The sequence below is a fragment of the Trichoplusia ni genome, chromosome 16 (assembly GCF_003590095.1).
Source record: "Trichoplusia ni isolate ovarian cell line Hi5 chromosome 16, tn1, whole genome shotgun sequence".
Taxonomy (NCBI): Eukaryota; Metazoa; Arthropoda; class Insecta; order Lepidoptera; family Noctuidae; genus Trichoplusia; species Trichoplusia ni.
In genome coordinates this window covers 8,218,761-8,235,520 of record NC_039493.1, presented here as the reverse complement: position 1 = coordinate 8,235,520, position 16,760 = coordinate 8,218,761, and the positions used below count along the sequence as shown (strand labels likewise).

Genomic DNA, 16,760 nt, shown 5'->3' with positions numbered 1-16,760 from the left:
TGCTTCTTGATTATTATTAGAGTCGATCGAATGGCACTTACATAATATTTGACTAGCTATTCAAGCTAGTCAAGTATATATCTATGCTTTTTCTCACGAGACGTCTTCAACAGGACAGTTTGGAAGGCGTCAATCTCGATCCTCTAAAAGCGCTTTTTTATTCGGGGTAAAACGCTAATGATTTTAATCAACGCTGAGGGCTCGGTGCGGGCGTGGGGATATGTCGGACTCTCGCCGACTAAAAACACTCCGGACCTTTTCAACAGCGTGAGTTAGAGCCACGCGATTGTTCGCGCATGCTCTGCGCGACTCTGCCTGGTTTAAAACGTCTGCGTCGTTTTTGCGACTGAGTGACAAACTCTAGGTTTTGTGCTCGTGAAATATAAGGCGTTTACTCTATTCTATAGCAAATTGTGAATAGCAACAGTTGTATATTTGCAAAATATTAATTGTAACGAACCCTACTTGATATTTTGATTTAACTAATGTACTCGTATTTTAGTAGAACTATAAGGTACCAAATTGTTATTTTTGAGGTAAAGAGCCTAATAAATGGACCCTCACAACCCTACTATCTACCATGATCTCAGGCCTGACGGTTTGTTAGCTGTTAGACAGTTGGTTTAACTGGCATAACGGACTATTAGTATTATTACCTACCTTGTGGTTGTGGCAGGTATGTACAGAGGTTTATAAGACCGTTAGACATGCAGCTGTGTGATCCTTACACACAGACATATTGTGTACAATGTACCAAGTAATTCGAAGAAAAAAAATACTAAAATATATTTAATTTCAAACAATTCATTTTACAGCTATCACCCTGCAGATGCAAAACACCTCACTTAAGGAAAATTTGCCCAACCCTAAGCATAGTGAAAAAAATGTTAAAGTAGTTTTAATCTTTTCGAAAACGCCTGAACCCCGATGGCGAGTGAATAGTCAGTTATCAGTTCGTGCTCGAATAGCTAAAAAGGCGTTTTGGTGCATTTAATTATGGTACGCAACTGCTGAATTTGTTTTGAATTTTTAACTTGTGCTTAGTGTCTATGTATGTCTGCTTAGTTGAATTCTTGAAACTAAATTATAGATCTGCTACTGGATCGGTTTGGTATAGACTTTGTGCATAGAAATCCATTCAATGACCTTAAGCCCATGCCGATAATAATGTAAAATAAAAGAGTTTGTATGGGATGTTTGAGACGGTTTCCAAATGATTTTCGACTTTGGGTGTCTTTTTTATGTTGCTTGAGCTTTATCAGTGTTAACTTACTAATTAAATTCCAGACGTCTGAAAATTACAGCTCAATGACTATTTATCTATCTGAATCTAGTTATATTTCAGTTAATCTTTTTTAGGATGGGCTCTGCCCAAGTTTTTTACCGAGGTCGATAAATAAAAGTTCAAAGGACTGATGAGTGGTCCATGGTTTTAGATTTTGTAAGTTAGGCCTTTACAATCAAGAGTTTATTCGAAGTTTTTTTATTTTATTTATCGTAATTTGAGTCCGCTAATCTAGCTCGACAAGATAGGTTCCTCTTCCGTCCAGTTTGAGATTATTGTTCTTGCTAACTATTTCTACTTAACGCTTTGTGATACCGTTACCAGCAGTGAGAAGTAAAGCGGATAGTAGCATCAAACTATTTATTTTTACACGGCTACGTTATAAATGTTATTTGATACACAGAATTATTGTATGTACATACATATCTTTATAGTACTAGAGAGTTCAAATACGTGAGCTTACCAATTCCTACGTCAATTAATTTGTCGTAATATTGCTGACTAATACAAGACCTGAAAGTTATCTAAGACAAATCGGATAAAATTCATAATTAAGAGGATGTAAGTGATTAGATTTCGTTTCTTTTAAGCTATTGTGTTATATAATCGATTATAAAATAATTTTATCAGTAGAGCAGAGTTTTGTCAGTGGTGAGTATACGTAACTTTGAAAAACTTTGCCTGCATTAAACACGCCAATTTCACACATTTGAATTTTTTATCATAAAATAAAATGACATTGCGTCTTATGCAGATAATAAGTGTTACCTATTGGACCTTATATATCCCAAAAATGCAGCTCAATCAAAGGTACTCAAACTCCATATGTAAATTGACGGGAAGTGACCGAATTATAATCAAAATGATGCGGAATATGAGTTTAAAACCAATTAAAAGCTGAAGGGTAAACGTTTCTTTAATATCGACATCAAACATCTTTTTACCGACATCAAAATTGATCAGCTCAAGAAGAATGCTCTTTCATCATAATAACGCGAAACTGTACCGATCCTGGGCCTCTCATAAACAAATATATGAGTTCGATTTGATAGCGTTGATGTACCAACTAAATAGTCCTAATCTTAGGCATTATGATGAGCACTCTTGTCTAGCCCTATTTAAAATTTTCAAGTATTCTAAATTTTCTTTTAAAAATAGGACTGATAACTTGGACGGAATAATATTACTACCTTCAGAAGAGCAATTAGCCACCAAATCATGGGACTTGCAAAATTAACAAAAAAAAATTGCTACCACTAGTTATAATCACAATTGATCATGTAGCTACAACCACAGAAATTTCTTAGTAACACGTGAATTTATGTAACCAAATATACCTACATGTGTGAATGAAATATTAATGTTAATGAATAAGTATCTTTGTTTAACCCTCTTTATTCCTGTGCCTATAGAGTAGAGCTAAAAAAGAAGGATTTCTAAAGTGGGTGAAGCGAGGTAGGAGGAACAAGTTGCTCTACACTGCATCTTGCGGCGTCTTGTTTCTGAATCAACAGTCGCAGTGAAGATTAAAAACAAACGAATTGTTGACTCTATAGGTGACGCAGCAGCCGACATCAACTAGGTAGTTTTTTTATCTTATCATATTAATTCTAATCGACTTAAGATGTCAGCTACTACGTTAATTTTATAATCGTAAAATCATTTTATCAAAAACTTAATCTCATCATATTTGTATATAAATGCGAAAGAAAAGTTAATTGATTTGTATATTGGATGTTGGTGGGAAGTAAACATGCGTGTATTTGGTTTATTGGTTCTCTTCTTTACGGCTGTGGCAGGTACGTAAATAAATCTTTTTTGACGTACTTCATAAGTTTTTACCTTTTAAATTATACTTTTGAGTTACGTTAAAGACTTTGAATAGTAGTATCTCATATCCGTAAAAACAGAAAATGGCTTTTGCTTTGCTCTAGGACGATACTAATGATGGATTGGTTGGTCAATGTAGATGCTATTTCGTACGATGAAGTAAAACATAGTGGAGTTCTCAACTAGGCCGCTTCATAATTCAAATTTCAAAAATGAAGGTAGAAGGATGATAAAATATTAACATGAACGAATCGCGTAAGAGATGATGCGGGAAAAAAAGAAGGGCAAAAATAAATGAAATCAATATGATGAAGCAAGATTTATATAGTAATTTTATTTTGTATTTCAGCTGTCCCCAAAGCCGGTCAAAGGATTGTAGGAGGATCCACAACCACTATCTCACAATACCCAACTATTGCTGGTCTTTTGTTCACATGGAGCACCAACCACCGTCAGTCATGCGGCAGTGTGATCCTTAACAACAGACACATTATGACGGCCGCTCACTGTACCATGTGAGTTCGATTAAAAATTAGAAAAACTGAACTAATTATCCTTTCACAAAATATAAACACATAAAGAAAGAAGCATGACTTAAAGCAGATATTTTATTTTTGTAGTAACCACCCACCTGGCAGATTCCGTGTTCGAACAGGCTCCACTTTCGCTAACAGTGGCGGTGTTGTTCACATCGTTGCTGTGATCTTCAACCATCCTAATTACAACTCCGTTACTTTGGACAATGATATTGCGACCATGCGTACCAATAACCTGATTATGTTCAACACCAACACACAACCTGCTGCCATCGCAGGCCCTAACTATAATGTTGCTGACAACCAGGTCGTTTGGGCTGCTGGATGGGGATCAACTAACGTAAGCATTTTTAATATTAGACTATTTTAGAACCTCGAAGCTTCTCAAAGAAAAACAATAATGAAAATCTATAGCTTCTGCTGGCAGTCGATTTTGTTTCACGAACGTAAATCCGTGTCACCTACTCATATACCCGTCATTTTTATTTTCAGTTTGGGGGTCATTTGTCTGAGACCCTTCGCCACGTGCAGATGTGGTCTGTCAACCACAACCTGTGTACGAACCGCTACAGAGAAGTTGGCTGGTCTCTAACTAGCAGAATGTTGTGCTCCGGCTGGCTCGACGTCGGCGGTCGAGACCAGTGCCAGGGAGACTCCGGCGGTCCTCTTTACCACAACAATGTTGTTGTTGGTATCTGTTCATTCGGAGAACAATGCGGACTTGCTCGATATCCAGGAGTTAACACACGTATTTCCAGTTTTACGTCATGGATCCAGAGTAATTCATAAATCTCAAGATAACAAATAATTAAATGATTTTCTTATCACGTCATGTTAATCAATGCGCTTCGTTTTTTTGTAATAAATGTATGAAATTTTGACATTTCTTTTTTTATAAATTGTTCTGCCTGGAAGTCTAAAGCACCACACAAAACATAATTTTGTCAATGCAAATGGGTACCTATCCTTATTTTTAATTATTATTTAAGACTATGAAGAAGATCTTCAACGATGTGTTTATTAAATATAGTATTTTAAATTAAATTTTAACATTGAACAACATCACAATATGTTGTTTAATGTTAAAATTTGTGAGGCGGCTAAAAAAGTCCCGGCCAAATTATTAAGAATAAGATGCAGTTCTTTTTGTGTTGTCTATTTAAAAAAAAGCTGTGCCGATATTAGCTACCTTTACCCATTTGTTTAATAACCGCTGATTCATATCGTATACAATGACATAGGGTTGTCACAAGAAATCTGCCTTGAATAACGAGTATGGAAAACCGAAATTTTGATGCGAATGGAAACTTGCGACGGACATCCGAGTCAAAATAATATTCTGTGTAATAGAAAAGGATGTAGCATTGTGGATACTCGCAAAGAGCATGCTATTTATAGATATGAAAAATGGATAATTTAATAAATACTATACATATATTTAATTGATATACTTTTTAATTTCATTTTCTTACTAAAAAAAACTTGTAAAAATATTGCCAAGCTCGACAATCTTTATACAAGATATTTTTTTGCAGCAACCCTATATCACCGTATTGACAATGAAACAGCGTTTCTTTTGATAACAAATCTACGTATTAAACAAATAGGGGAAGGTAACTAATATCGGCTATATATTTTTATATCTACCGACCCAGCATTTATGCAAGGGAAAAAAGAACAGCCAGGGTTTATTTAATTGTAGTGTTTTTATATTGTACTGTAGGCTTTGTACTTCCCGTTGGCATTTAATTTATAGCTCTAGCTGATGATTGCACAATTTAATTAGAAATATTTTGTTTATTTTTTTATGCATAAAGGTTTGGCCACTTTGTTCTTAAGGCAACTCACCTACAATATATGATTTATTATATTAATTTTGATACGTTTCATGAAACTATTATATGGGTTTATGGGACTTGATCACATCAAAAGGGTTCGGACTACCTTTAATTCTATTGTTGCCAATATTTTCAACTAGTGGACTAACTCCACTTTGGGCATCAATCGAAGATTGATTCAAAGATATCATTGGTTCCAAATGCTGTTAATTAAGTAAAGTATTAAGTTTAAAGATTAGCATAAAAATAAAAAAATAGCTATAACAAGTAACAGGAAAATCAGTGTAAAATCGGAAACCTATTTCTGCGACCACAGAGAATAGAACAAAATGATGTACGGGTTCGCTTACCACGCGGACGAAGTCGCGGGCAATAAATAGATCATTTATTTTGATTGCTTGCTTCTACACTCAAAACCAGCCCTAGTCTTAATGACCAAATTCACTAATCAATAGTAATCTATTACGATATAGACCTTAACGTTTTGAGGTTTTCATGTGACGTACACAGTTATCCACAAAAACTAAATTTCATCGTACCTATAAAATTAATCTTCAATGAATAAGGATGAGCCATTGCTTTAAGTCTTTTATCTTGTATAATTATTTACTTTATCATGTTTAATACCATCGTCCCTTTTCATATAAATAGGATTATTGTAGTATTCACAAAACAGTTGTTCGTGGGTGTTAAAAATGCGTGTTATTGGTCTGTTGGCTCTCTTCTTTGCCGTTGTGGCAGGTATGTGTAGTCAGGCTTATTTTCATTTGTAAAACTTTTTTTAAACATCTTCCTTCATATTTTAATATCACTGTTACGATTTTTTTTCCAAAAAGCAAAATCCTTTAAAAATGTTACCGACGGAATTAAGAAATTCGTCGTTTTTGAACTTGATTAGAAAGAATATTATGTTCTTTCAATGCTAATTGTGATTAATGGTTCAGTTTTGTGTGGCTGTACTTTTTTGAAGAAATAGTGCTCATGCATGAGATTGTTGTTATGTTATTATAATATGAAACGGGTTCTTTAACTCTAGATTATCCCATGGTATCCAAAAATTATGTCTCTTTCGAACCTGCAAGTGTCCGTTTCTTGAGAACAGCCCTCTAATAGTAAAGACTAAGTATTGAACACTGAGCTATCGTTAGAGTTTTTTTCTTTATAGAAAACTGAAATGAAAACTGAAGTCGACTTAATTAGATGAATTTTCAATTAAATGGCCTTTATATTAATTTTTAAAACAATATTATATGCAAAGATCTAAATAGAGCATGTGAGTGACATTAATTAACGTGGGTTTTTAGATTTTTGACATCTATTAATGAAATTATTTTACTCTATTTATCGTCATTTATTAAATTAAAGTTTTATAATGATTGTTTAAGCCACACTTAAAAACGTTGTTATTTTAATAGCCCTATCTGGCTCGCGCTCAATTACGCACGCGCTTACGCACGCGTTATTATTGCTCGCTTGTGCCAATTCAGAAAAGAGATAACGATAAAATTTGAATGGATCACATGAAAGATGATTAGAATTAAAGAAACCTACGTAGGTAATATAATTGAAATACATAATTAGAAATTAGCGGTTGCCCGCGGCTCCACCCGTGTAGGATGTCGCTTTGAAGCAAAATCATCTTTTTTTAAGTCGAGTTAATGGAACTCCATATTACTTCTAATCCGTCCAAAAGTTTGTGTACATAATTATCATGATGATCGGATTTGCGCGTGAATGCGTAACAAACAAACTTACCTTCTCATCACATTAGTATGATGATCAGGACTAAAGATGAGTTTTATTTACATGAAAGCTAACGCTTTTGGGCGCTCTAAAGTGTAGAAGTGACAATGCAAAGTCAAATAAACTGTTGAAATGGAATGTCATCTGTTCATTTAAAGTTTGCCAATCGTTCTCTATTAATTTTATATGTATTTTAGGCCATAATTATAGGAAGGTAAAAAACATTTATTGTGAAATCCATGTTTATATGACGAAATTTTAATTTCAGCCGTCCCCAGAACCGGGCAAAGGATTGTAGGGGGATCCACGACTAATATCTCGCAGTACCCCACAATCGCGGGTCTCCTGTTCTCGTTTAGCACAAACTACCGTCAGTCATGCGGCAGTGTGATCCTTAATAACAGACATGTTATGACAGCTGCTCATTGTACCATGTAAGTATATTGTACATCATAGCGACCATTTTATTTTGTTAAGTCTAATAATTTCGTTACTTCGTCACTGGTATTAAATTTACCCTTTTATCAATTTGCAGAAACCATCCGAACTCCAGATTCCGTGTTCGTGTTGGCTCCACTTTCGCCAACAGCGGTGGCGTTATTCACAACGTAGCTGTCATTTTCAACCATCCCAACTACAACTCCGTTACTTTGGACAATGACATTGCGACTATGCGTACCAGTAGCCAAATTATGTTTAACAACAACGTCCGCGCTGCTTCTATCGCTGGCCCTAACTATAACATTGCTGACAACCAGGTCGTCTGGGCTGCTGGATGGGGAACAACTTCTGTGAGTTATTTTCCTTGATTAACGTTATGTAGAATATATTGTTTGTATTTCAACAACTAAGAAAGCAATTCTAATCGGTATAAAGTAAATGTTATACCTATAATACCATTAAGTTCCCCTTCAGTTACTGTAACAAGTCTTCCTTTCTCAATCTTGACAAGATTGTAAATAATGATGATTTTTGCTCTGAAATATTTTTGTATATTGACTTAAACAGGTCATATAACTTTGAAGTCCTTTTAAACAGGAAATTTTGAGTACCAAATAAACTATTTGATTAGCACACGAAAAAATATATCCAAATTGTTATTATTATTAGCCATTCATGGTCGAACTAAAAATATAAAAATAAATATTTTTTTCCAGTACGGTGGTCAGCTTTCAGAGACACTTCGCCACGTGCAGATGTGGTCTGTCAACCACAACCTGTGTACAAACCGCTACAGAGAAGTCGGCTGGGCTCTAACTAGCAGAATGTTGTGCTCCGGCTGGCTCGACGTCGGCGGTCGCGACCAGTGCCAGGGAGACTCCGGCGGACCTCTCTACCACAACAATGTTGTTGTTGGTATCTGTTCCTTTGGCGAAGAATGCGGTCTTTCTCGTTATCCAGGAGTCAACACGCGTATTTCTAGTTTTACATCATGGATCCAGAACAATACATAAGATGTTACAGTACTGAACAATTGCTATAAATAATTTTCTCATTAAATTTAAGCCTTTTTATTTTAATGCACCTAACACTATCAACAGCACCATCTACTATGATGAAAAGTTGATTGTCTTCTTCAAAGGCCGCTGCCAGTATGAGTAATTTGAATTCGTTATTTCTGCTAGTCCATGTGTACGCAAAATATGTGGTATATGTGCAATTAAGTGCCAGGGATTTATTTGTTGCCTTACCTTGTATGTACAAATGTACATATATCATAGACTTTGCGAAAGCCGGTTTTTATATGACAGCTGCTAGATGTTTAAACTCTTACTTGTATGAACCCGAACTCACTCAATAATTTAATGTGAAAATAGCTGATTTATGATGATCATGTAGCTTTACCGATAAAATTGTCAATAAAGCAGGTCTTATCAACGATAATTAATGACTAACGAATTATTGATAAGAGGACTTGACAATGTTTTTAATTGAAGTAGATTTAACACATAATCCAGACTCTATCTTTAGCCAATTATATCAATAATTTTAAATTCGATACAAATTGTAGATATCGGTTCAATGATATGTGGTATGAATTGTATGGCGTCAAACACAGATAAAAAGATTAGCCGTACAGGAAAGAGGAAAGTATGTAAGACTGACAACAAAAATAAGCCAAAATTATTGTGGCAAAGCAATCTAAACCATAAGTCCGGCTCCATCTCAAGGGTGAGTAATACATGATGTATGAACTCTCGTGATCGGTAAGTATTTATTTAGCGAATAAGGACAACCACCACACACGTCAATCACAATTCTAAGTTTTATAGTTAATTTTTGCGTTTTATTTTCCACAGCTTAAATCTCGCGATTGTGTAAACATTACATATTTTATCAGATAAAATCATTGACGTAATGGTGAATTAATTAAACTAATATTGTTTAGTTGTAGATAATAACAATGGTGGAAGTGTAAAGTCCAACAAATATAGTAATTTGGTTTTTGAAAGACGGTAACGCTAATCGAATTGTTTAAATGAATTGAGTCAGCATGTCATTTGCTTATGGAGTCTGTAAGGGTTATAAACAAATAGTTTCAAGCCCAGTGCCAAAGAGTCTTGGTAATAAATCTTAGCAAGTAGTGGCCTTCCGTTGTAACCAAATCCACTGTTTGCACGATGGTATATATGCCAGCGGTAAGCAGCGCCTGCATCATCGAAGTTCATGTTGCTATCAAGTGATTAATAGGTACTGATGTATATTGTAAGGCGCTCTTGGTAATATAATAGCAATATTGTTATTGAAGCCTCAGTAAAAAAACATCTACCTGCGATTCAAATACTATGATAGTCAAGTTTTTCATTAATCCAACATGTTTGCAGGGTTACATAGTTGTTGTGAATAAATAAATAAAATAAATAAATAATAAATAAATGCGGACAACATCACATACATTGTTCTGAACCCAAAGTAAGTTGCTAAAGCACTTGTGTTATGGAATTCAGATACAACGAAGGTACCACAAACACCCAGACCCGAGACAATGTACAAATGTGATTTTTTACATTGACCCGACCGGGGATCGAACCCGGGACCTCAGAGCTAGCGACACCTTGAAACCGGTGCGTACGCCACTCGACCACGGAGGTCGTGAATAGATATTATTAAGAAGACAAAAGCCAATGTTAGTCAAACTTATTATAGTAAGGTAAGTTAGGTACTAGCTGACCCAGCAAACGTTGTTTTTCCTAATAAATTATTTCTAATTGTATATATTTTTTAATGCCAAAAATCAAAACAAAAAAAATCGTCCAAAAATTAAAAATATTTTTTTAGTGTGAGCAACCCTTAACACTTAGGGGTATGAAAAATAGATGTTAGTCGATTCTCAAACCTACTGAACAGACAACTAACATTTCCAGGGTATACCTAAAAGAGATGTGGATGGATATGGGAGAAGAGGATTTCCAAAGAAACAAATAAAGCAAATAGTATTTCTTGTCACATGACGTCAGATAGAAAGGCATGGAAGAAGACGACAAGTTGCGCTGACACCAAATAAATTTGGAATAAGGACAGGGAAACGATAATAAAAAATATATATATTTCAAATTTTGAAGTTTGGGATCTGCTAAAAGTTAGGCCTACTTTATCAAAAGATAGCTCCAAGTCCAACTATACTACTTGGTGAATGATCATTTACGTACTGTAGGTACCTACATAATATACTAAGACATATTTAGAAATGAATATTATTCGCTAATTATTTGATAAACAATATACACACGAGTATTTATCAGCGATTTCGATCAAAACGCGTGAGTAATAAACACCTGTTTTATCTATCATTTATACATAATACTAGCTTTTCGCCCGCGGCTTCGCCCGCGTCCAGGTCGGTTATATCGCGTTTCCAAGAGAACGCTTCAAAAGTCCAGGATAAAAACTATCCTATGTTCTTTCTCAAGGTCAACTCTGTCTTTGTACCAAATTTCATTAAAATCAGTTCAGTGGTTTAGACGTGAAAGCGTAACAGACAGACAGAGTTACTTTCGCATTTATAATATTAGTAGGGATATCAGCCTCACGAAAGTAAAGAAATATGTATATGTCACTAAGTTTTAGTTTTGCTGCTGATGAAGCTTTTTTTGAATACTGCTTTGTAACAAGTATCTAGTCTCTTTTTTGTAACGAGTTTTTTCAAAATTATAATTATGAAATTATGTATATTTAAAAATTAAAAAATAGTAAGCGTGGCGCTACAATGGTGACATAAATTGTTCCATATTAACCTTCAATAGTTTAATTTGTATTTTAATAACTAGATATTATCTAATATTTATTTAAATTCTTAAAAAAAAATGCAACTTTGAACAACCTGCACGTACGACTTGTATTTCCTCGGCATTTTGAACGGATTTAGTATGACATTTACACACTGATTCAGATGTCTTTATCTGATTTTACGCTGCCAAGATAAACACGATTGTTCAGATTTAGTATAACTAAGATTAATACATGTGTAATCGAGCTTATAAATTGAGATTCGCTAGATAATCACCGCAGAATTCTGAAGACTTGATAAATTGCAGTCAACAAAAAAATATTGCGCGATTTGACGACGCACGATGCAATTGATAAATATGGTGAAATATTTACAATAAAAGTTTCTCAAACTTTTCTTAAATCGTGTCTGAAATTTTGATATTAACCCGATATTGCGCAATATACCTAATTATTCGAATCGATACTATTTTTTTAGTAACGCAACGTCTAAGTAATAGTTCCTTAATAGTAAGTTTAAGGAAGAATATGTATCTAACATCATATTTGTTTATCAAAAAATGAGTAACACATTAAAAAAAAGATAAATAGTATCTCTATCAATTACATAGATACGGTGCTATATAAACATCACAGTGATAATTTTTATTCAGTTTTAAAACAGTAAATATTATGCGTGTTATAGGATTTTTTGTTCTCTGCTTTGCGGCTGTATCAGGTAAGCACGGCGGTAACAAAACGTTTATTATTAAGGTCGTTAAACAGTTAAAAGTATCTATCAATACTCACGTTCTTGAGCTGAATTAAAAAATATACCGAAAATAAAGATTTTTAGAAAACCTTTAATTATTTTAAAAATCTTGATAGTCAACTATTTGGCATTAAATATTGGCATTAAAATATTTCCGTAATAAATACTTGTGTATAAAACAACAGTAAACAGTCCAAAAACTATTTTAATTTTCAGCCATCCCTTCTAATGCAAACAGGAACATTGGCGGATCACTCACTAATGTACAGTCGTACCCGTCAATTGCTGTTCTTCTTCGATGGTTCCCAGGAAACGAATTTAGGCAACGCTGTGGTGGTGTGATTGCGACCAACAGAGCTATTCTCACTGCTGCTCACTGCATCGAGTAAGTTCCATCTAAGTAGGTATAAGTCAATTAAATTTTTGAAAACATGCATTAACATCTCGAGATTTCGAAATCGATACTGACCGTTAGAATGGAGGTTGCGAATTCATTTTGATAAAAAAAAAACTGCCGAAATCAATTAGAGTTCTGGCAGGTAAGACAACCCTTGCTTTTAAATAAAAGACATCTAACTATGAGGAGGGGAAAAGGCATAGATTGTAATTCATCTGTACATGTGGTCTGTAAGTACCGAATTCAGAATTGAGATATAGGATGTGCTAGATATACAAAGCCATCTAGAATACGTGACAAAAACATTATTGACATTGTTGTTGAATGCTTTGTGCGTGTTGAAGATTGTAATGTCAAAAAAATTGACCACAAAATTGCTTCCTCAGATTATCAAAAAATTAGCTTATGTGTAGAAAAATGTAGGTATCGAGTTGTTTTACAGTGAACGGCGATGTGCCAGGGAGCAGGTTATACCTATTTGAATACAGAACACTTGCTTTCGACTGTCGATATTTATGACGTCTTTGTTATCGTACCCAAGCGTAAACACAACATTTTCCTGTCAAAATGTTTTCATATAAATACAATGTTTTAGTGTAATCGTTTACAAAAATATGATTAGATAATATGAGTAGAAACATGAATAGATAATAAATAAGGAAAACTAATTAGCTAATTAAAAACTATTTTGTTGATATTGATAAAACATTTTAAAATTCCATTAAATAGGATTTTAAAATTCAACAATAAACCGTAATTATTTGCGTAATAAATATCGCTTTTGTAACATTCGGACGTAGTAGAATATAAAACTAAAAATGGGTTTATTAAATAGAACGATTTTACCAAAAACGTCAGCATTATTAGTGTGTTGTTTGGATCACTTTGTGCATGTTATTTGAATGTTTATGAAACACCCTGTGACACAAGTATTAAATTCGTGAGGGAAACTTCTTGAAAAAAACTTTACACAAAAAATACATTTACTCTATTTAACTAGTTAAAGCCTTCTTCAGCACTTCATTAATTTGTGGTGCGAAAAACGCTATTTTCTAAGAAAATGTAATTATGTATTTTTATAAATCTTACATTTTTTTTTATTAATATGAAATCAACATCAATCAAATTTAATCTTACTGATTTTAAGCAGTTCCTATGATGTACGAAAGGGTTAGAACGACATTTATTTTAAGCTAAAGCTCTGAAAGTAACATGCTTGTTTTATTTTGCAGCACTGACGCGACATTTAGATGGCGAGTTCGCGTAGGCACCACTTCACAAATATTCCCATGGTTTGGTTGGACATACGATGTTTCCAGCATCGTAGTCCATTCCGCCTACGGTTCTGGAGGAGTTGAGCATAACAACGACATTGCCATTATGCGTCTATCAAGGAACTTACAAATTAACCAGAATGTCTTCCCCGCTCTAATTGCAGGAGTTAATTATAATGTACCTGACAATGCTATTGTTTGGACCGCTGGATGGGGTGTCACTGTAGTAAGTCAGAATTATTATTTCAATGGTCCAATTAAGAATTTAGAGCGTTTTTTGGTCTCTCTGTGTGTGTAACTTTAATGTTTAACAATCGTTTATAAGAATGCGTATGAGGCCTACTATCCAGTCTTCATAATGGATCCACAGTAAGGGTTATCGTGTTGTCTAGGCGACTGAGTTGATGAAGTCAGATAGGTAGTTGCTCCTTGAAAAGCACTGGAACTTAGCTGCATCCAGTTAGACTGGTTGTTGACCCCCATCTTGCATGTTTAACGTTTAAGCTGTGTTCAGATAAAAATAAATAAGAGTATGGGACAGATCAATAATTGTCACATGAAACAGAGACATTCGACATTGCGCAGTTTATATCTTCAATTCCTGCTTTTTATTTTTCAGCCGGAGCGTCCACTGTCTACAGAGCTTCATCACGTTCAGATTAACACTATTAACCAGTCAGTTTGCAACGATCGTCATGGTGGATCCCTCACCGCCAATATGCTCTGCGCCGGTTGGCTTTCTGGCGGCGCCGTGACGTGTACCAGTGACTCTGGTGGACCACTCTACCATAATGGAGTAGTAGTCGGCATCGTGTCCTTCAGAAATGATTGCAGCGACCCAGCACTTCCTGGCATTTACACTCGCGTTTCAAAATATTCTTCTTGGATTAAGTTGCACACATAAAATGTTAATGTACAAGTTTCAGAAACATTCAATAAAATATAATTATGTACCAGTGGTTTCTGCAAAATTGTTGCCAGTTTTTAAATAGAACTCATTATAAATACTAACCGTTCTTTTCTAATTTAGAGTAATTTGAATGGTAAATTTCATAAAATCTTTTTGATTTAGGTATTTTTAGATTATAAATGTGTTTTCGATTATAAAAGTGCCTTTATTTTAATAAACCCACGCTCAAGTCGCTGACCCGCTTACAATGGAAAAAGACCAAAACAGCTCTGAAAGCTTTCGTTGCCACTATGTTTGTTATATTATTTTGTTTCCATATAATATGTTTTAGAGCTATCGTAGCTTTATGATGACCTATAGTAAACGTCATGTATGCTATAATTTATTATTTTAATAACTTATTAGGTATTTAAATTACCTTTGTAAGATATTCCTTTGTCGTATCTTCACATCGCCTATTTTGCATGCAATATTGAATAGAGTTGATCAGAAGCTGGAACTGAAAGACGGCCGTAATAGCTTGGCAATGAAAATACACTATTTAATGAATTTGCATTCGTTTAATTTGCCTTGACGAGCACTTTGATTTAAAAACAAGAAAATTTTGTTTTCATTTTACTTGCTTTTTGTGTTTTTTTTTTAAGATTATTTAAAGATATTCCATAAAAACTAGACACATTAATCATTATTAACGCTTTCTATCTCGGCTCTCATGATTTTTTCTGAGACAAACAGCACACAAAAACGCATACCTAGTTTCATCAGCCTTTAACTCTGTAACAGATGATTGAAACCTGAAATCTGTCATCTGACACAATGTTTGCAAAAAAAATTGTCCCCGAATACTTACCTGATGAGCTAAAGATATTTAAAATAATTTAAAAATTGCATAAAACTTTTTTTAAGTAAAGATTTTATTATTATTTATTTACTAGCTGTTGCCCGCGACGTTTGTCTGCGTGATTTTCAAGATGCGAAAAACAATGAAGTTTAATAAAACGATCATCGCAAAAATGTAACGCAATATTGAAAAACATACATTACAAATATCATGAAATTAGGAAATATATTATTGTATATTTTGTTTTTAATAGCTTGCTTTCTTATATCTAAATTTTCATGATTCTAGAGCCATAAACATTATCAGATGTTTGAATCAAACACGTTTAGGATACTATCCTGATGTCAAATATTTCTAGTTCTTTCTAGTATTTCTAGTCGCGCTTTATTAGACTGGAGGGAGAATAAAATGACTGATTTTGTGAAAATAATTTATTTTCTAAAAATCTTATTTCGGCTTCTGAATCGTTCGTAGACCATCCAGCAATTATTCTTCTTTTTAAATATTCAATGTACAGTTTTCACTTTTCTACAATTTTATTATATGTATACACTAAACCCTGATGAAAGAAATACAGCACGGCGTCAAATCACATTTTTGAGTTGATTTGGTTTCTATACACCGTGAGTTCATGTATCCAATGACTAGAACACGTTCATGATAAAAAAATAGGTATTTATGAGATTTGAATAAATTTAAAAAGCAGTTTTTATTCAATATATGATGCAATTGGTAGTTTTTTAGAAACACAGGTCTGTTGCGAGCGCGGTCCGACCCTTGTAGCAATGGTGAGGTGCGCCGGCGGCGGCGTTTTTATCATTTTTAAGAGTATTTTCAGATTTCTCTTGTTTAATTTTTCTTCGTACTTATTATCTTAGTTGACGATAAAAAAAAATCGCGCCTAGGGGTATTTTACGTCGAAGAAACCGCAATGAATGAAGTTATAGTGAAGAGAACTCCGATATCACATTTCTGTAACAGACAGTGAAACTGATTTTCTTTCAAAATGAGTTCTCACAATGAATACATTATTATTTTAAGTAACGCTTCATTCTTATTAACCGGAACGATGATAGGTGATAACATACACAAAGACATCTTAGAGATACGGAAAAAATTGTTTTTGAA

The 16,760-nt window shown here is 34.1% G+C and overlaps 4 protein-coding genes across 4 annotated transcripts in view; 3 read left to right on the top strand and 1 right to left on the bottom strand.

Annotated features, from left to right (window-relative positions):
- Window positions 1-16,760, bottom strand: part of LOC113501932 (solute carrier family 12 member 6) — a 390,722-nt gene that overhangs the window by 136,410 nt on the left and 237,552 nt on the right. The window lies entirely within an intron of this gene.
- Window positions 2,891-4,529, top strand: LOC113501961 (trypsin, alkaline B-like). The gene is made up of 4 exons (XM_026883294.1): window positions 2,891-3,084; window positions 3,465-3,630; window positions 3,736-3,991; window positions 4,144-4,529. The coding sequence occupies exons 1-4, from the start codon at window positions 3,039-3,041 to the stop codon at window positions 4,438-4,440; spliced, it is 765 nt and encodes a 254-aa protein (XP_026739095.1). The 5' UTR covers window positions 2,891-3,038; the 3' UTR covers window positions 4,441-4,529.
- Window positions 6,131-8,732, top strand: LOC113501960 (trypsin, alkaline B-like). The gene is made up of 4 exons (XM_026883293.1): window positions 6,131-6,230; window positions 7,501-7,666; window positions 7,768-8,023; window positions 8,390-8,732. The coding sequence occupies exons 1-4, from the start codon at window positions 6,185-6,187 to the stop codon at window positions 8,684-8,686; spliced, it is 765 nt and encodes a 254-aa protein (XP_026739094.1). The 5' UTR covers window positions 6,131-6,184; the 3' UTR covers window positions 8,687-8,732.
- LOC113501957 (trypsin, alkaline B-like) lies at window positions 12,084-14,854 on the top strand. The gene is made up of 4 exons (XM_026883290.1): window positions 12,084-12,177; window positions 12,427-12,595; window positions 13,840-14,107; window positions 14,501-14,854. Exons 1-4 carry the CDS (start codon window positions 12,132-12,134, stop codon window positions 14,783-14,785), a joined length of 768 nt encoding a protein of 255 aa, XP_026739091.1. The 5' UTR covers window positions 12,084-12,131; the 3' UTR covers window positions 14,786-14,854.